This window comes from Amblyomma maculatum, chromosome 1 (assembly GCF_055883805.1).
Source record: "Amblyomma maculatum isolate TAMU_Amacu chromosome 1, ASM5588380v1, whole genome shotgun sequence".
NCBI lineage: Eukaryota > Metazoa > Arthropoda > Arachnida > Ixodida > Ixodidae > Amblyomma > Amblyomma maculatum.
The window spans coordinates 119,485,697-119,500,636 of NC_139344.1; the positions used below are offsets into that span (position 1 = coordinate 119,485,697).

The following is a 14,940-nucleotide window of genomic DNA, read 5'->3' on the forward strand; positions in this document are numbered from 1 at the left end:
ATATGCAGCTAGCACAGGAACGGGTTAGGTGAGTAATGTGGGTATGATGGTTAGAAGGGGAAGGTTATGGGGAGAAGCCTTCGGCCTGTAGTGGGTATAATCCGGCTGGTGATGATGACAAAGTGAATTGTAGGGACGCTTTTTCATCTTCGCGCATGTCTCGCTGTCCGCAGGCAGCTTTCGAGCCCCAAGTGCCATGTCATTGCTGCCGCACTGCTCGAATGGCCGATTACATTGGACTTCGGTTGCTCTCGTATCTCTGAGTACATTCCGGCGTTCTGCTGAACCAACACAAGCGGCTCTGACGATGCTCGGAGGCGACGACGTCGACCCTTGGTTCTGCTGCAGAGCCGTTCCTGGAGAAACCTGGTGCGGCGCGCGAGCCCATTGTGGTTACCGAGCGCAGAGCGTCCCCGTTATGCTGGGAGCTGCTAACTGCTCTGCTCCGAAGAACATCGCCTCTACAGGTTCGAGTTCCAACAGGAGCAACCCCAACGGAACCACTTCTTCACGTTTCAGGTCCGACTGCTTAAGGAAGTACGTGCACTCTTCTCGCGATACTGACCAGCGTTCAATTCATTGGCGCAGCATACAACGCTGTGCTCTTTGTGCAGTCTTTGAAACGTCGCCGTGATTTTGCAGAGAACGTTCTCGCCATCTTCCGTCATTGCGAGGTACCTTCACCTGACGACGAAGATTCTCGCACTCGACGACGATTGCAGCCGGCGCCGGGCACGCTGTGGTCGTCGTCTGCGCCCGCGCGGTCCGGACCACCACCGCAGCGAAGATGGCGACCTCCTGGATCCCGGCCACGCTGCTGCCCGAGTCCACCTCCCTGCGTGACACGCCGCCCTCGATAGAACGTGTTCAGGCGGTTTCCTCCAAGCCCCTGAATAACCGGAGGGCTCATCGAACTGCGCTTATTGGTTCCCATCCTGGCTGTGCTCGACCTTTGCTGCTGATGGGTCTGCTGCGCTGGCACCACCTGGCTTCTGTATCGCCGTGTCACATGTCGATAACACGCCGACGAGCACAGTCGACCTCTAGCATGACATCAGTATTGCCTTCGGGGTGGCTGAAAGTTCCTTCCTCACTCTTCTCGGGGCGAATGAAGGCCGAATCTTCGAATCATCTGCGATGAGCTCAGATCACCTTCCACCTTGATAAAAAGGCGAGGAAGAGCATAAAACCAACCACGCAAGTCTGCATAGGCGATGCAGACGAGTTCGTCCAAGGCCTGAAGGAAGAGCGTATCACTATATTTCGATATTATATGTAGTGATTTCGTTTCGATCGTTTTCTATCTTACCTTTTACGGCTTGACCAAGTAAATATATAATAAATATTCGAAATCTTTGTTTGAATTTATTTGCACATTAACTTGTTTCTTCAATGTGTAGCTGACATGAGCTGGACTACTGTTTAAAAAAGCATGCCGGATTTGTCGAGTAAGGTCAGTTGCACCAATTGCGAGGAATGGGCTGTACCTTGGCGGGCATGTCGTGAACAAAGCGCAAGATGGCATCGATCAGAGACAAAACTACACATAGTAAAAACATGGCTGCGACTTAGGTCGATTAAGCCTGTGGTTTGGTTTGCGGGGTATAACGTCTCAAAGCGACTCGGGTTTTGAGACACTGTAGTGCACCATCTGGAGTTTTTCAACATGTGCTGACGGCGCACAACACACGAAATACAAGCGAAAGCTTTGTTGTGCTTGGTTATGCTGTATTGCTAAGCCAGGTTCCAGCACGCTACTCCTCCATGGCTGTCTGCGAACTTCAAAGGCACCACTGCCGTGTCTAGACGACACGAAGGTATTGAGGACATTTTGAAAGGGGAGGACCAATGAGGTGAGCCAGATCTGCCACACCCACAACAGACTGCAAACTACAGCAGGGACTTTAACACTGTAAGCCAATGTAAATGCCTTGGCACCGCCCGATAGAAGAAGTCTAATTCCCGGCGCCAATTAACATGGCTTGACAAGATCAGTGAAGCTTTCGCTTTAAAACACTTTGTATGGGTGCACTAAAGTATTCTGCCTCCGGCCTCTCGCACTGCGTGCAAGTGTGAGCCTCGACTAGAAGAGGCAAGGATTCTAGGCAGGAGCAAGAACAAAGAGGCCAGGCTATTATTGGATGCCTTTCATATAAAGAAAAAGGCAGCCTTGTGCGTCAGTGAAACGTCGGTGAATTTGTATGTGGCTGAGTATGATTTTATTTGCAAACGTAGTACAGTGATATAAGCCAAGACTTTGATAATGCAGGTTTTGTTAAGTGGGCGTAGCCTGACGCTATAAATGCATGTGCTTGTCTTCTGAACAGGTGGAAGTTGGCACCTGTCCGTTGTCCCCTTGTCTCTCTTTTGTGTGTGTGAATTTTTTGTGTCAGGGTTTTTTTTTTTTTTCAGTTTTTAAAAGCTATTGAAGATTTGCCATGAGCCTTTCAATCTCTATTTTCTTTCCAGTGTGGCCGCTACGGCTAAGCTGCGATTTTTCATATCAGCGACACTTGACTGCACAGTACTAAAAAACTAAAAAAAGAGAACTTTGCTGATAGTTTCGAAATAATGCATGGAAACACTTACAGCCACACAAATCCGGGATAGGTAAACATTTTTGCCGTTTTCTTTCGAGCTTCTTTCCATATATATATATATGCTACACTATAAAGCCACCGCCTTTATGCAGGAATTTCCTAAGACGAACCGAGAACTGCATCATCCAGGAAGTAACAGTTACGCCTTCAAGCCGTAGCCTCCTTCCCAAAGAATACTGCTGATAACCATTTCAAATAGGGTTTTTCGAGATCTACAATCTGAATCACCGTCTACTCGGGGTTTCCACCTAAACAACGCTGAATTGTGAGGCTGCGTTTTGCAGCTCGGACCTGGCGGTGCAACTGTGGACCGTTGTTTGGGCTTTGGAGGCCGCCGAGAGCCACGTCTTGCCAAGGAGTAGAATCCCAATGAATTCAGTAACTTTTATTTAAAATTTTCTCCCTTGCTTCGTACGTGCGATGCTGACACTAAGCATGCCATAGCCCCTAAAGCAGTTAGGAAAAAAAAAAAAAAAAAAAAAACGGGGTAAGTTATTTTGGAGCTTTGATGCCCCTCGCGCCGCATCCGATTTCTGAATCCAGAACTGGTTGGGCCGCCGGAGCTTAATGCTAGTTCGCTTTATCGTAGCAAAGTGGCTTTCACAGTGCAGACGAGCAGACTGAGAGCCTTCCAAACGGCCACTTCGTAGCTTCACCTTTCGCAAGGCAGTGCTCTCTCATCTCTGTTGCTCTGTTAGTGGGACATATGTGACAATGTTAGATGTCGACTGACTTGTGCACACATTCTACTGCAGCATCAGCCAGAGCAGTGTAGCACAAGGCTAGATCAGCAGCTTGATAATCTCTCAGGTTGCCATATTCAATTTTCCGCACCGCCCCACTAAGTTCTTGAAACTGGAGAATTCACAAACTACCCAAATTTTGAATCTATACCCTATACAGTCCATGATGCAGTCTTGGAAGCAACACGCAGGCAAACTTCTTACAAGCGCAGACTTCAGTTCCGGAATCGCTCTCGCCAACAACCTTTCAACGCAGGTATGACGCAAAGTTCTCGTTTTATAGCAGCCTCCAGCAGGATTTGCCATTCGGCACAATTCAGTGCAATTGGCACAGTAGTTCCATCTCCGCAGATTAGTTATTAAATGCACTTTTGCTTCATATACCATTTTTCATGCAGAACCCAGAGGCTGTTACGACCGTGCATCATCCGCACTTGCGCACTCTATTGTTCGCCTGTGGGCATGGATAAGTGCTGTGGATATGTGCTGTTGGTACAAGGGCGCTAAGTGAGCCTGTTTCCAGGAATCCTTTTGTGTAAGCCTGTTTTGCTTTGTGGACACCCTGCAAATGCAAATTGACCCTGTCAAGAGAACGTCTAGAAAAACACAAAGAAATGTCCCCCTGCGGGAAATAGCCGGAAGTGCTTTGGTTCAATTGTTCACCCTTCCCGTCGAGAAGCCCTATCGTCCAGTGAGGAATGCCTACTGTCCAAAGGAGACGACAGAGTGACACGTCCGCTGACGTGCAGGACAAGAAAGAAGCATGACGCATACGGCCATTAAATGATTTCCCGGGAATGCAGGAAAGATTTGCAATTGTCGAAAAGGGACAATGCTGGGAGCAGTATGTGGCGCGCACGTGCTTGGGTTTCTGAGAAGGAAATCCACTTGCCGGAACCAGCCTATCGTTTCTTTGCTGAAGAATAGAAATGTACCTCGTCTCCTCGGCGTTCCCAAGCTTTTCCCGCCAACTAGTGATCACGCCCAACGAATCAATGCCGGACCAGTCAGTGCCTCAGACCATCAGTGCAGTGATGTGTTCGATTAGATGCCGATATCTGAGGGGCGTGCCCTGGAACTGGTTGGTCAGCATCTTCAGAGGGGGGCTGGACATAGGGGGTTTTAAGGACATTGCAGAGCACGAAAAGACGCTCCGAGCCCTGGGTAAACGGCTCATCCAAAAGCTTCTCGCTATGAACTCTTAACGCTTGCCTTTTTGCTGATGTACCCTTCCTTTTCATGTAAATAATCATGTAAATAAGTTTTCTCAAAGTGCCATTAAACCTGCTTGTATATATTTTACCAACTTCGAAGATTCAATCCTTCATGAACCCGGAGTCTCTGCACGCTACCAAGTGAAGGCCGGGTCGACTTAGCCCCAGCGTCACAAGGGCCAGACATCAAAATACAAAGGACAATGTTTATTGTTCGAAATCTGAGGGTAGTATATATGATTCTACATGACTAGTGACAGTGCAGATGGCAGACATCCCTTGTCAACTTCTCATATAGAACTCTATTCACAAATAAATAGTGCAGGCATACAAACAGGACAAGTACACATTGTGTTCTATGTACACTGAGCACAGTTGCATGTGCAGAACAAAGGCTGCACTCTCTGATAGATATAAACACTGCACAAGAAATCACAAAACGATTAATAAAAAATGGGGCATGTTTTTCCAATATTCACACAGATTAGTTTACAGGCCCTCTGCCATGCTTCAAAGAAGCCATGTGACCCCATTTGCCTAATATATGCAAGAAAGATAGCACAAAATTGTAGTTTATGCAACTTGCACACACAAAAAAAAATGGTTCCAGCCACACCCGCAACAGACAGCCAACTACAGCAGGGACTTTACACTGTAAGCCAATGTAAATGCCTTGGATCTGCAGGGCGGCAAAATGTGACCAACTGCAACTGACTGCAACGATCAGTGGCATCTGCAAGCATTTAAACCCTGCTGTATGCACCTCTCACATGGCTCAACAAATCCGTGTCAGATAAATGTTGACTGGGGAAATGGCAAAACTGTACACTGAGACTCGGGTATGCTGATGTACACAGCTAGATCGCTGAACTTACCAAAAAAAATTATTATAAAGAAGCTAGTTCGCATATCTATATCTAACAGTAGAGAATTTTTTTTTTTTTTTCACTAACTAATATTGAGGGCTTAAATCCGGCAGTGATCACAATACAGTTTATAGTATCTTGTTCTGCACAAGAACTAGCTCTAATTGTGGATACAAACATGCAAAAAGCACACTCCCCTGTTTTTCATGAAAAAAAAAATACACAAACTGTGCTAAAAGGTTGCTAGTTATGACCACACACTAAGCAAAGGAGAGGAGACAATGCAAGAGAAGGGAAGCTTTGGTGCTGCATTGCCTTGGGACACAATGACAACACTGCATCTCTACCACAGAAAAGCTTGTGCCAAATTGGACCCCAAAAAATAGTGGAACATTGCACAGATCGTTGGCTTTAGAGAATCAGCCATAACTCACCTAGTGACACCAAATCTACAGTAATAAGGGCCACAGGTAACATGAAGCAAGAGAACTGATCATGAAGCGTGAATTTCTGGCCACAGACAGGAACAACAGAACAGACAAAAGCCACTGGTCAGCACTGGCAATAAAAGTGGAAGTGCAATAATGGTGAAAGTCTGACCACTAAATTTTGTTTGCAGCCAACACAAACTACAATATACTATGTACTACTATACAGCAAAATATGCAACGAAGTCCAACCCTCTATAGTCTTCACAACAATAATATAACTAGACTCATAAAATAATCTTGCAAGAGACAAAACCAGACAATGGTGAGTATGACAATGGCATATTGAACAAAAATTGCCTGTCCAGACATGCCACCCCCCCCCCCTCATTTATAATCTAAAAAAAAAAAAACATTTAGGTAATAAGCTTTTCCTCCAACAATATGGACTTCCTTTAGAACTTTTACCTCATATTTGTGCAAACTCTCAAGGGTGAGACAGCACATTTGTTCAAGTAGATAATGTGGAAGACACAAGCATCAAGTTCTTGTCATTATTTTTATGGCAATAGCAAAAGTTGACATGATATTATTGGATGAAAATCTTAATTGCAGCTTGTTTATGCAGTCTGTCAGCCACATTTGGCAGCTATAATACAACAAATACTAGCATATTTTTAGTGGCTAAAACATTAATAGCTATTTCATTCCATGCAAAATATGAACACAAGAATCAGCGGTGAAAACACCTTATCTGAGTGCAAAGTGCCTTATTGGCAGAGCCTACACATACACTAAAAGAACAGTGCATACGCCCCGTGTTCTGCCACCACAGTCATCAAGCATGTCGATGGCCTGACTGCACATGTGCATGAGGCACAAGCCACCACATTCACAACAGCCCAGAACACAGAGTTTGAGTATTCAAATGAAAGCAAGCCTAAGCTGGAGACTAGGCTAGAGTCCATGGTTGAGCACAACTGCTGTGACCTTTTGACTGAACAGGTGCACTCAAAATTCAATGCGTACCCTTGTTCTTAGTGTCACCTTGTCATGTCTTGAACAATTAAAAAGCTTATCTTGCAGATTAATTTTAGTGCTAAGTCATGATGTCTAGGGATTTTAACACAACCTGCAAGCTCCGTGAATGCAGCTGCAGTGCTCAAAATTAAAGAGCTGAACAATGACAATTGCACAAACACTTTTTGAAGTTCAGTATCATTGCCGAGTGAAGTGGGCATACATAACTGAAGTTATTAGCAAGCTATTGGCAGACCCCCCCCTCCCTCTCCCACCAAAAGAGAAAACTTTGTGCAACCTCAAAAAGAAGGAAGCAATGCCTGTGTAGACGAGACTATGTATGACAAAAATAGAAGATGCCTTGCATTTACGCAGCATGCTACAATGGCAGTTTCATTTTACAAGGAAAAAAAAAAATAATGTTACATTTTTCAGGACTCATACTTTAGGACATCCAGTAGCCTAACTTACTGAACAAGGTTAACAGATTACATACAGATTACATACAGTGCCAAGCTAGCCAAACAGACCCCTAGAATGGCCAAGAGCTACAGTGTTACTAATGACCACTGGTCTTCTCATGAATGGCACATGACACTAGCTGCTAGGGGGCTATGGAGACAACGAGGCTTACAAATAGTACACAAATTCAAATTGGGTAGTGAAATTCACCATCACTTTCACAGTCGTTTCAAAAAGAAGTGAATACTGTAGAAATGAGCTGTTCCAACTACCCACAATGTTTTAAACAAGTCTGCTGCACAATGGTAAGTAGAAGATTAGATAAGAATGTAAGTTGTGGCATCCACAAGAAACAAAGCGGTCAATGTTGTCAATCCACCAAACAATCGCGAAAAAAGCTACATGCGGCACATCAGTAGCAAAGGTGCTGGAATGTGGGATAATGTTCTCAGCAACTGCCATGCCAGCCAGTGCACTCACTACACAGATGGATGTAAGCAAGAATGCTTAATTAGGTAGCTATGCTGATGCTTCCATGCATTGTTATAAGGCAAGTTGTCCACAAAAATGGAATCTGCCATTTAGCACTAGGAATGAGTGATTCAGCACAGCCAAATTGCCCACAGCCTTCAGAACATAGAGCACACACTCGCACATCAAGTAAAAGTAAAGTACATTTCTTAAACATCCCAGTCCCCTGTGAATCACTAGGTGTTGAAAGGGTGCATTTCCGTGCTATTTTTCACATCACCACTTTCTTCAGTGGACAACACAAAACAGGACAGCACTCTATTAGTCCCAACCACTTGAGAAGATACAAAATTGATGTTCATTGCAACCTTTTCAGCATCACAAACTTTGTGAACTTGCACAATGCAACATGATTAATGTGCTTTCTTTGTGTGTGTGAGTGTGTGTGTGCGCGTGTGCGTGCGTGCACACGCGCTCGAACATGTAAGCCTCTAGCTGCAGTTGTCCCAGGTTGAGAATCTGACTGAAGCCTGCCACTTCAACAAGTCCACATTATTTGCGTCCCAGAATGCCATTTCCTACACTCTTTTGACATAGTAGCAGCTGTCAAGTGGCAAGAAAAGATGGCACTGGCTAGCAGCAGGTTTTGTTCTCTCCTGCATCAAGCTCTCAGAAGAGGGTGATGAGAGCCACCTGGTGGTTGCGTTTCTGGTGCTCACGCTGGCTGCTCCAGACACCATCAGTGCTTGCAGAAGCTGTGGGTATGGAGCCAGTCAGTGGCGCCACTCTGGGCCCTGAAACCTTCGGCTGGCTATCTTGGCCCAGGTGTGTAGCGGATGTCAGTGCCACTTCGCCTTCTGGGCAAAGATGTCTGCTCGTAAATTTTGGGCAAAACAGATGCCAAGGATCTGCAGGTTAGGAGAGAAGAAACGGGTTCTTACTGAAGCTGTAGCAACAGTGGTGACTAACATACAAACACATGATCTATCAAAGGCCTGTTTCAGGCTGTCTACTGCTGCATTTAAACCTATCAGTGCATGCATCCTGGCTTTATAGTTTTTTGGATTCGTGCATCCAGCAGGCTTTGCTCGAGTTGAATAGAGACATAAAAGCCAGGCAGAATACTACAGATTGACTGCCACAGGTTGCATGCCCCAATAGTGTAGCATTTTGCTTCCAATGCCCTCCATCAAAACTTGGCTGCAGCCCTATTATTAGGTTTATAGACTGGACATGAAAAACACTATGCACGCTGCAGAATTAAAGCAGATAAATACTACAAGCAAAAGGAAATGCCACGTTAGCAGAAACTAATTTGAGCAACCTAGCATATCGAGTTTGCTTGTATAACCTAAGTATTTCATGTGCAGTGACAAAACTACAGTTTACAGGTAATTTCTAGCACTGCAAAGTAACCTGGAAAAGCCTAAATTACAAAAATTAAAGAAAAAAGCTCTTTGCCTTAATTCTACTAATAAAGCAACTCCCGACTTTTAACTCCCGTAACTCGGAAAACATACTCTTTGACAGGAGCACGCAAGAAAATATTTTTGATCTCACCAACACAGAAAAATAGCACTTGTACAATGCAGTCAAGGCAAGTAAAAGAAACCTTACTTGTCTTCCGGGAAGCTTTTGCAATGTTTAGCTCAATAAAGTAATAAAATATTCCAACAGCTCTTTCATAAAAGCCTATCTTGTTTGAGACTGCAAAATTGTCACAATGCAGTCTGTAGCTTTTTAGAGTTGCCCTTGTAAAAAAAATATGATGCCAGCTGTAGCTGGACAATCACAGTCAGGATCTTCCCGTGCAACATAATACATTATTCATTTCCTCCATACTTTTGTGTCAGAGGCTTATTTGGCAAAATTTTGTTCTTTTGTTGTCAAGCTCTATATTTTCTATGTAGTAGCTATAAAATTCTGAGCTCTGTCAAGTTCAAAGGCGTTGTATCCCTGCTACATGGCAAAAAGTAAACAAGTAGACTGCCATAATAGGGTCACTAACATTCCCCCTAGCTCTAATGTAGCAATCAAGTTTATATATATATATATATATATATATATATATATATATATATATATATATATATATATATATATATATATATATATATATATATAAACAAGCTGCCAACAAGCTTGTCGGAATGCCAAAAAATAAACGCTTACTTTTCTTGTAATCTTAGTTTCTCTCAGAACACAGACTGCCATTTTAGACATGCTGTAGCAGCCCTTGCAAACCTAGCCTTTAAGACAGCCATGCAGTCTATGGGCTACCAGCTCAAAGAACTTCAACATACATACCTATCTGGCACAGGTATCAGTTATGTTCAAAGGTTAAAACAAAAAAAACTCAACCAATCTTTATTAGAAGAGAAGCAGAGCACAAAATAGTTTGTTAATGCGTAATCCAAACAAAATTGTTTCATTAAAAATACTCAAAGCTTTGAAAAAAATAGGCATAAAAAGACTGCAAATATAGCAATATAAAAAATCAGAATATGAAGGTAAACAACTCTAACAGATGATGAGATAAATGGATTCCTGTCGTACTGACCTGAGCAAAGGCAACTATTAACAATGCTCCCGACAGGGGAACCAGGTTCACTTCTAACCACTCTTCCCCAACCTGGAGGCAACCTCGCTCATAAATGAGCCTTGAACGCTGGGACTTGTCCTACAAGGGTCGTGGTGTGGTGAGAACCTGTCATTAGACCTCTTGCAGTGCTCAGAGTTGCCACAACCAGGATTACCTGCCACCTACATGAGCTGCAAGCATCCCAACACGCCTCCTATGCTTGCACCAAGGAGGCTGTCTTGTTAGAAACTGCAATCTTCCTCATGTTTCCCAAACACCCCCGCCGCCACCATCAAAGGTTAAATGCTAAAGTAGGACACAGCTGACACTGAGCGATGTGCTCTGGCATAGCCAAGGAAATTCGTGAAACATTTTGGCTGGTCCCTTCCTTCACTTTTAGCACCAAATGCAAGACTTATTGGTACAGTGTCTCCTAAGCATGCATTTCACCTTGGCTATAAACCTAGCAGCCTGAATACTTGATGGCTTGCCTTAAGTTATGACGGTCGACTTATTTCATTCTCTCTTTTGATAGTTTGCATGCCATTGAAGTTAGAGATATTTGAAGCTTCGCTACTCACTGCACCAGGCTATTAGGGTCTATCATGAAGGCAACGAAGCAAACTAGCTACAGAGTGGCAGCACCAGCTTGGGCTCCTGAAACATAACGTCTCTCGAGAGATAAAACAGAGCATTGGTGTCTATTAGTCCTCGAGTTTTCTTTACTCCTTTCTTGTATTGAAGACTTTCAGCGATGCAAAAAAAAAAATAAAGAAAGAAAAGGATGAAAGCTTTAGCCATCAGTGCTTTTTAGAGGCGATAAAGAAGTTACAGCAGAAGCGGTGGTGCAAAGGCCCTTAAAACATGTCTGCCACAGATGGTTTGTGTCCAACATATAATTTCTGGGAAGTCACTTCCAGAATGATGTAAAAGAAAATTATTAGTAGTATATATGCAGGATCAACAAGGCCAATGCAAAAATATAAAATGCATTTCCACAAGTGACTCTCACAGAATGGAAAAGAAGCCAGGTAAAAATGAAAGAAAAGAAACAAGTACACTTTCCCCCAATGCCCCAAGGCACCATCACTAGAATAATATTTCAAGAGTACCTGTAACACGGCCAATCCCACGGCTACCCCTGCCACTGGCACCAGGTTAGCTTCAATCCACTCCTCCCCAGCTCGCAGACAACCTTTCTCATAGATCACGTGCGACTTGTCCCGTTGCTGCCAACCAAGTGCACGCCACTGTTAGTTGCACCCTCCATCCACCATCGTCAATGTTATTCACCCACAGTCTAGACAAGGCCAAACATGCCACCTGTAACACACTTTAACAGAAAACATGCTGAAAGGCTCCAACTTGAACTCAGCTGCACTGCATTTCTCAAACAGAGACATTTTCAAAGAAACATTGAAGTTTTATTAACAGCATTAAAATGGTGCTGAAAAAATAGGAAAATAAAATGCCCCGAGAAGAATTTGAAGCCTTTCGTGAACTGCTTTATGGCGGAATGAAGGACTCAATATCACTTTTATTGCTGTTTCTTGAAATAAACTTTCAGTGAGCTATGGTCCATACTAGAGATAACCGACAGGTGCCCTGTCAGATTAGCCCAAACATACTGTGATCCAGCAGGTCTTGTACTTTTATATGATGCACAACAGTTACAACTTTTAATACAAGCAGCATGCCTACACATTGTTCTGACACAGTTTTGCGATCATTAAACAAAAATGGAGATTAATGATGAGAGCGAGCCCCAAGGCACTTCAGACATCGGAAATGTGGTGTTTGAAAAGACAATGGCAAGAGCTATACAATTGCAGCTATCCTTACCACATGCACTACCACATCTGTTCTAATGAAAGCACAAATAACAAACAAGGAATTCTGTGCAAAACTGGTCAATCTGCCACAGGGACATCTGGTATGATTCAGCAAGTTTAAAGCGATGTATCACTGGAAGACAAGTCATCAGCAAGACCTTCAACAAGCTCGACCCAAAAAAGTGTTGAAATCATTTGGCAACTTGTGCATAAGGACCATCTGGAACAACCTAAGATAACTGCTGCTATTACTGACGTGTCATATGGAACACGTGTTACGTTGCTGCCAAGTTCATCCCCCAGCTGCTGACCTTGAAGCAAAAAGAACACCACGTCAAGGTCTGGCCAGGACTCTTGTCAGCATGCTGGTGACGACCCGCCCTTCACATAGACGAAATTTGTGATGATGCTCGGGTTCCCAGGTATGACTCCGAGACAAAGCAACAGCCTTCACGGCAGAAATGCTCCTCATGACCTCCATGACCAAAAAAAGATGAGGCAGGTCCACAGCTCGACCAAGTGCATGCTGTCTTTTCAGCATTCTTGGCACTGTGCATCAATAATTCGCACCCGAGGACAGATTGTCAACAGCAAATTCTACTACAAGGTTTTACAGTATCTAAGAGAGGACATCTGGGGAAACCAACCAGATATACGGCACACAACAACTGGACGCGCCACTATGACGATGCATCTTGTCACCGAGCTCTCCTCACACAAGCTCATCACCCAAAACATCTCACTCACGTACCTGTCCTACTCGCCGTATTCAAATGATTTTGCTCTCTTTCCAAAGATCAAGATCCAGCACGAGAGCAACAGCTTTGGAACAAATGTGAAGATGCGGAAATCAGGCACAAATTGAAAAAGGCACTTGGTGCCTTTTGAAAAGAAGACTTCCGAGTACACAATCCACCAGTGGCAGGTAGGCTGGGAGCATTGTACTACTGTTCAAAGAAATTATTTTGAATGCGATGGTGTAAAAATGAAGACAAATAAAGCCACTCCACGTAAACAAAGCTAGTCTTGAAATTTTTTTATACTACCTACACCATACTCTCCTGTAGTGTGAATGCAAGCATGGAACTGAAAATAATTTCGAAAGCTATTCCTGTGGCTTACTTTTCCCATTGTAAGCAGTATGAGCACAGCAGTTTCAGAATATATTCTCTTTCTCACAACCATTCTCAGCCACACTCTTCTTGAGATGCATACATTCAAGTTTTGCACACTGATTGCGTTAAAATCTGCAGCACAAAATTACAAAACAATGCCTTTGATTGTTTGCACTCAGTGTTACATTTTGTTTAATGCATGTGTCCAACAGTATTTATATGAACCAATTGCAGCCATTTGTTCATAACTGAAAAAGTGTTGCTCAATTACACACTTACTTTGCGCACCTTGATCAAATAAACAAATGGCTGGCAAGTTCGATATGTTGCATCGTGATGAAATACAGGGTGCCACGCCTTCACCAGGTCCGTTTTTTTGTCATCCTGTACCCAATCGCCAAGTCACAATCAACCAGCCCCATCTACGACCTTGGTATATAGGTCTAACACCCCAAAACTGCACTGACATTGCAGGCAAGTGAAATCGACCATCTGGGGCTCTATACACTCCATATTTCCTCCCCAGCAAAATGTGGCCCCTAAAGCAAAGATTCAATTCTGCAGCCACACACCATAGCCACTGATCACCCACAGCAGGCTGCAATTAAAAATTTCATGGCCTGGACTCACGCGACTAGCAGCAATCAACAACAAAACCATATTCTGTACCAGGCTTCCCAGACGATAAGAGTAAGAACAAGTAGTCCATGCAGCAGATTCAGTAATGCTACTGGCAAACTACAACTTGGAGCAATTTTTGTAGCACAAGTATTTCCAACGCAGAGCACTTCGGAACAGAGGAGCACTGATTTGGGAGCAGTCTGGAGTACTTATATTTCCAATCCAGAGCACACTGGAGCAATAAAGAATTGATTTAGAAACAATCTGCAGCAGGAGGTTTTTAGTTTCCAAACCTCCTAGGTTGACAAACAATGCTGGAAAAGTTAGTGATGCAGAGAGTGCTAGAGCATTAGGTTTGTTATTATTGCCACAGAATCACACTTGAGAGGCCTTCAATTACAAGTTATACACTGTATAATTAAAAAGGAGAATATACAGTCGTGCCTCATTAATATGGACACTTTGGTTTCCGACCAAAACTGTCCATAAAGCGAGTCATCCATAATAACGAGTCATGAATAAAAACAAAGGATTTTATTGAGAAAAAGAATTGTAATTAATGACTGCTTTTGTACCTAACTATGTGCACTGGGCTCAAAATTTCACAGAACACCGGCAACTTTGAGTGCATTATCCTTGTCATTGTTTTCGAAAAATTGTAGTGCAGTCTGAAGCGACTCGTGTACCATGACCCGTGGTGGTGGGCTTTGTGTTGGTCGAACTTTCGAGCACAAACTCCTCACTGGCCGATGAATCAGCGTCCGATTCTCTACTCACCGCCACTTCCAAAATGGCCTCGTCACTGAGCAAAGTAGCCGCTAAGTAGCTGCTTGAGATTTCCTGGGGCGAGGAAACAGCTGAGCTGTCGATGCTAGTCCCTCACGGCTTGGATTGACTAAGATGGCTTTTGCCGCTTGTATTCACAGATTTCTTCGCGCCTACGTTCAGCTCTGTTCTTTTGCATTTAACTCCCGCTATGCCAAAAGC

General features: G+C 43.8%; 1 protein-coding gene across 3 annotated transcripts in view; it reads right to left on the reverse strand.

Moving 5' to 3' along the window:
• Positions 1–4,749: 4,749 nt before the first annotated feature.
• Tsp26A (Tetraspanin 26A) overlaps positions 4,750–14,940 on the reverse strand; it is a 51,323-nt gene continuing 41,132 nt past the window's right edge. For 2 of the 3 annotated variants that reach the window (XM_084588876.1, XM_084588875.1), the window contains 3 exons: positions 11,498–11,614; positions 10,365–10,484; positions 4,750–8,712 (listed from right to left, as the gene is read on the reverse strand). In XM_084588876.1, the coding sequence (XP_084445002.1) occupies positions 8,644–8,712; positions 10,365–10,484; positions 11,498–11,614 (306 nt within the window). In that variant the 3' untranslated portion in view covers positions 4,750–8,643. The remainder of the gene's footprint in view (positions 8,713–10,364; positions 10,485–11,497; positions 11,615–14,940) is intronic. The other variant, XM_084588878.1, reaches the window with a different exon arrangement.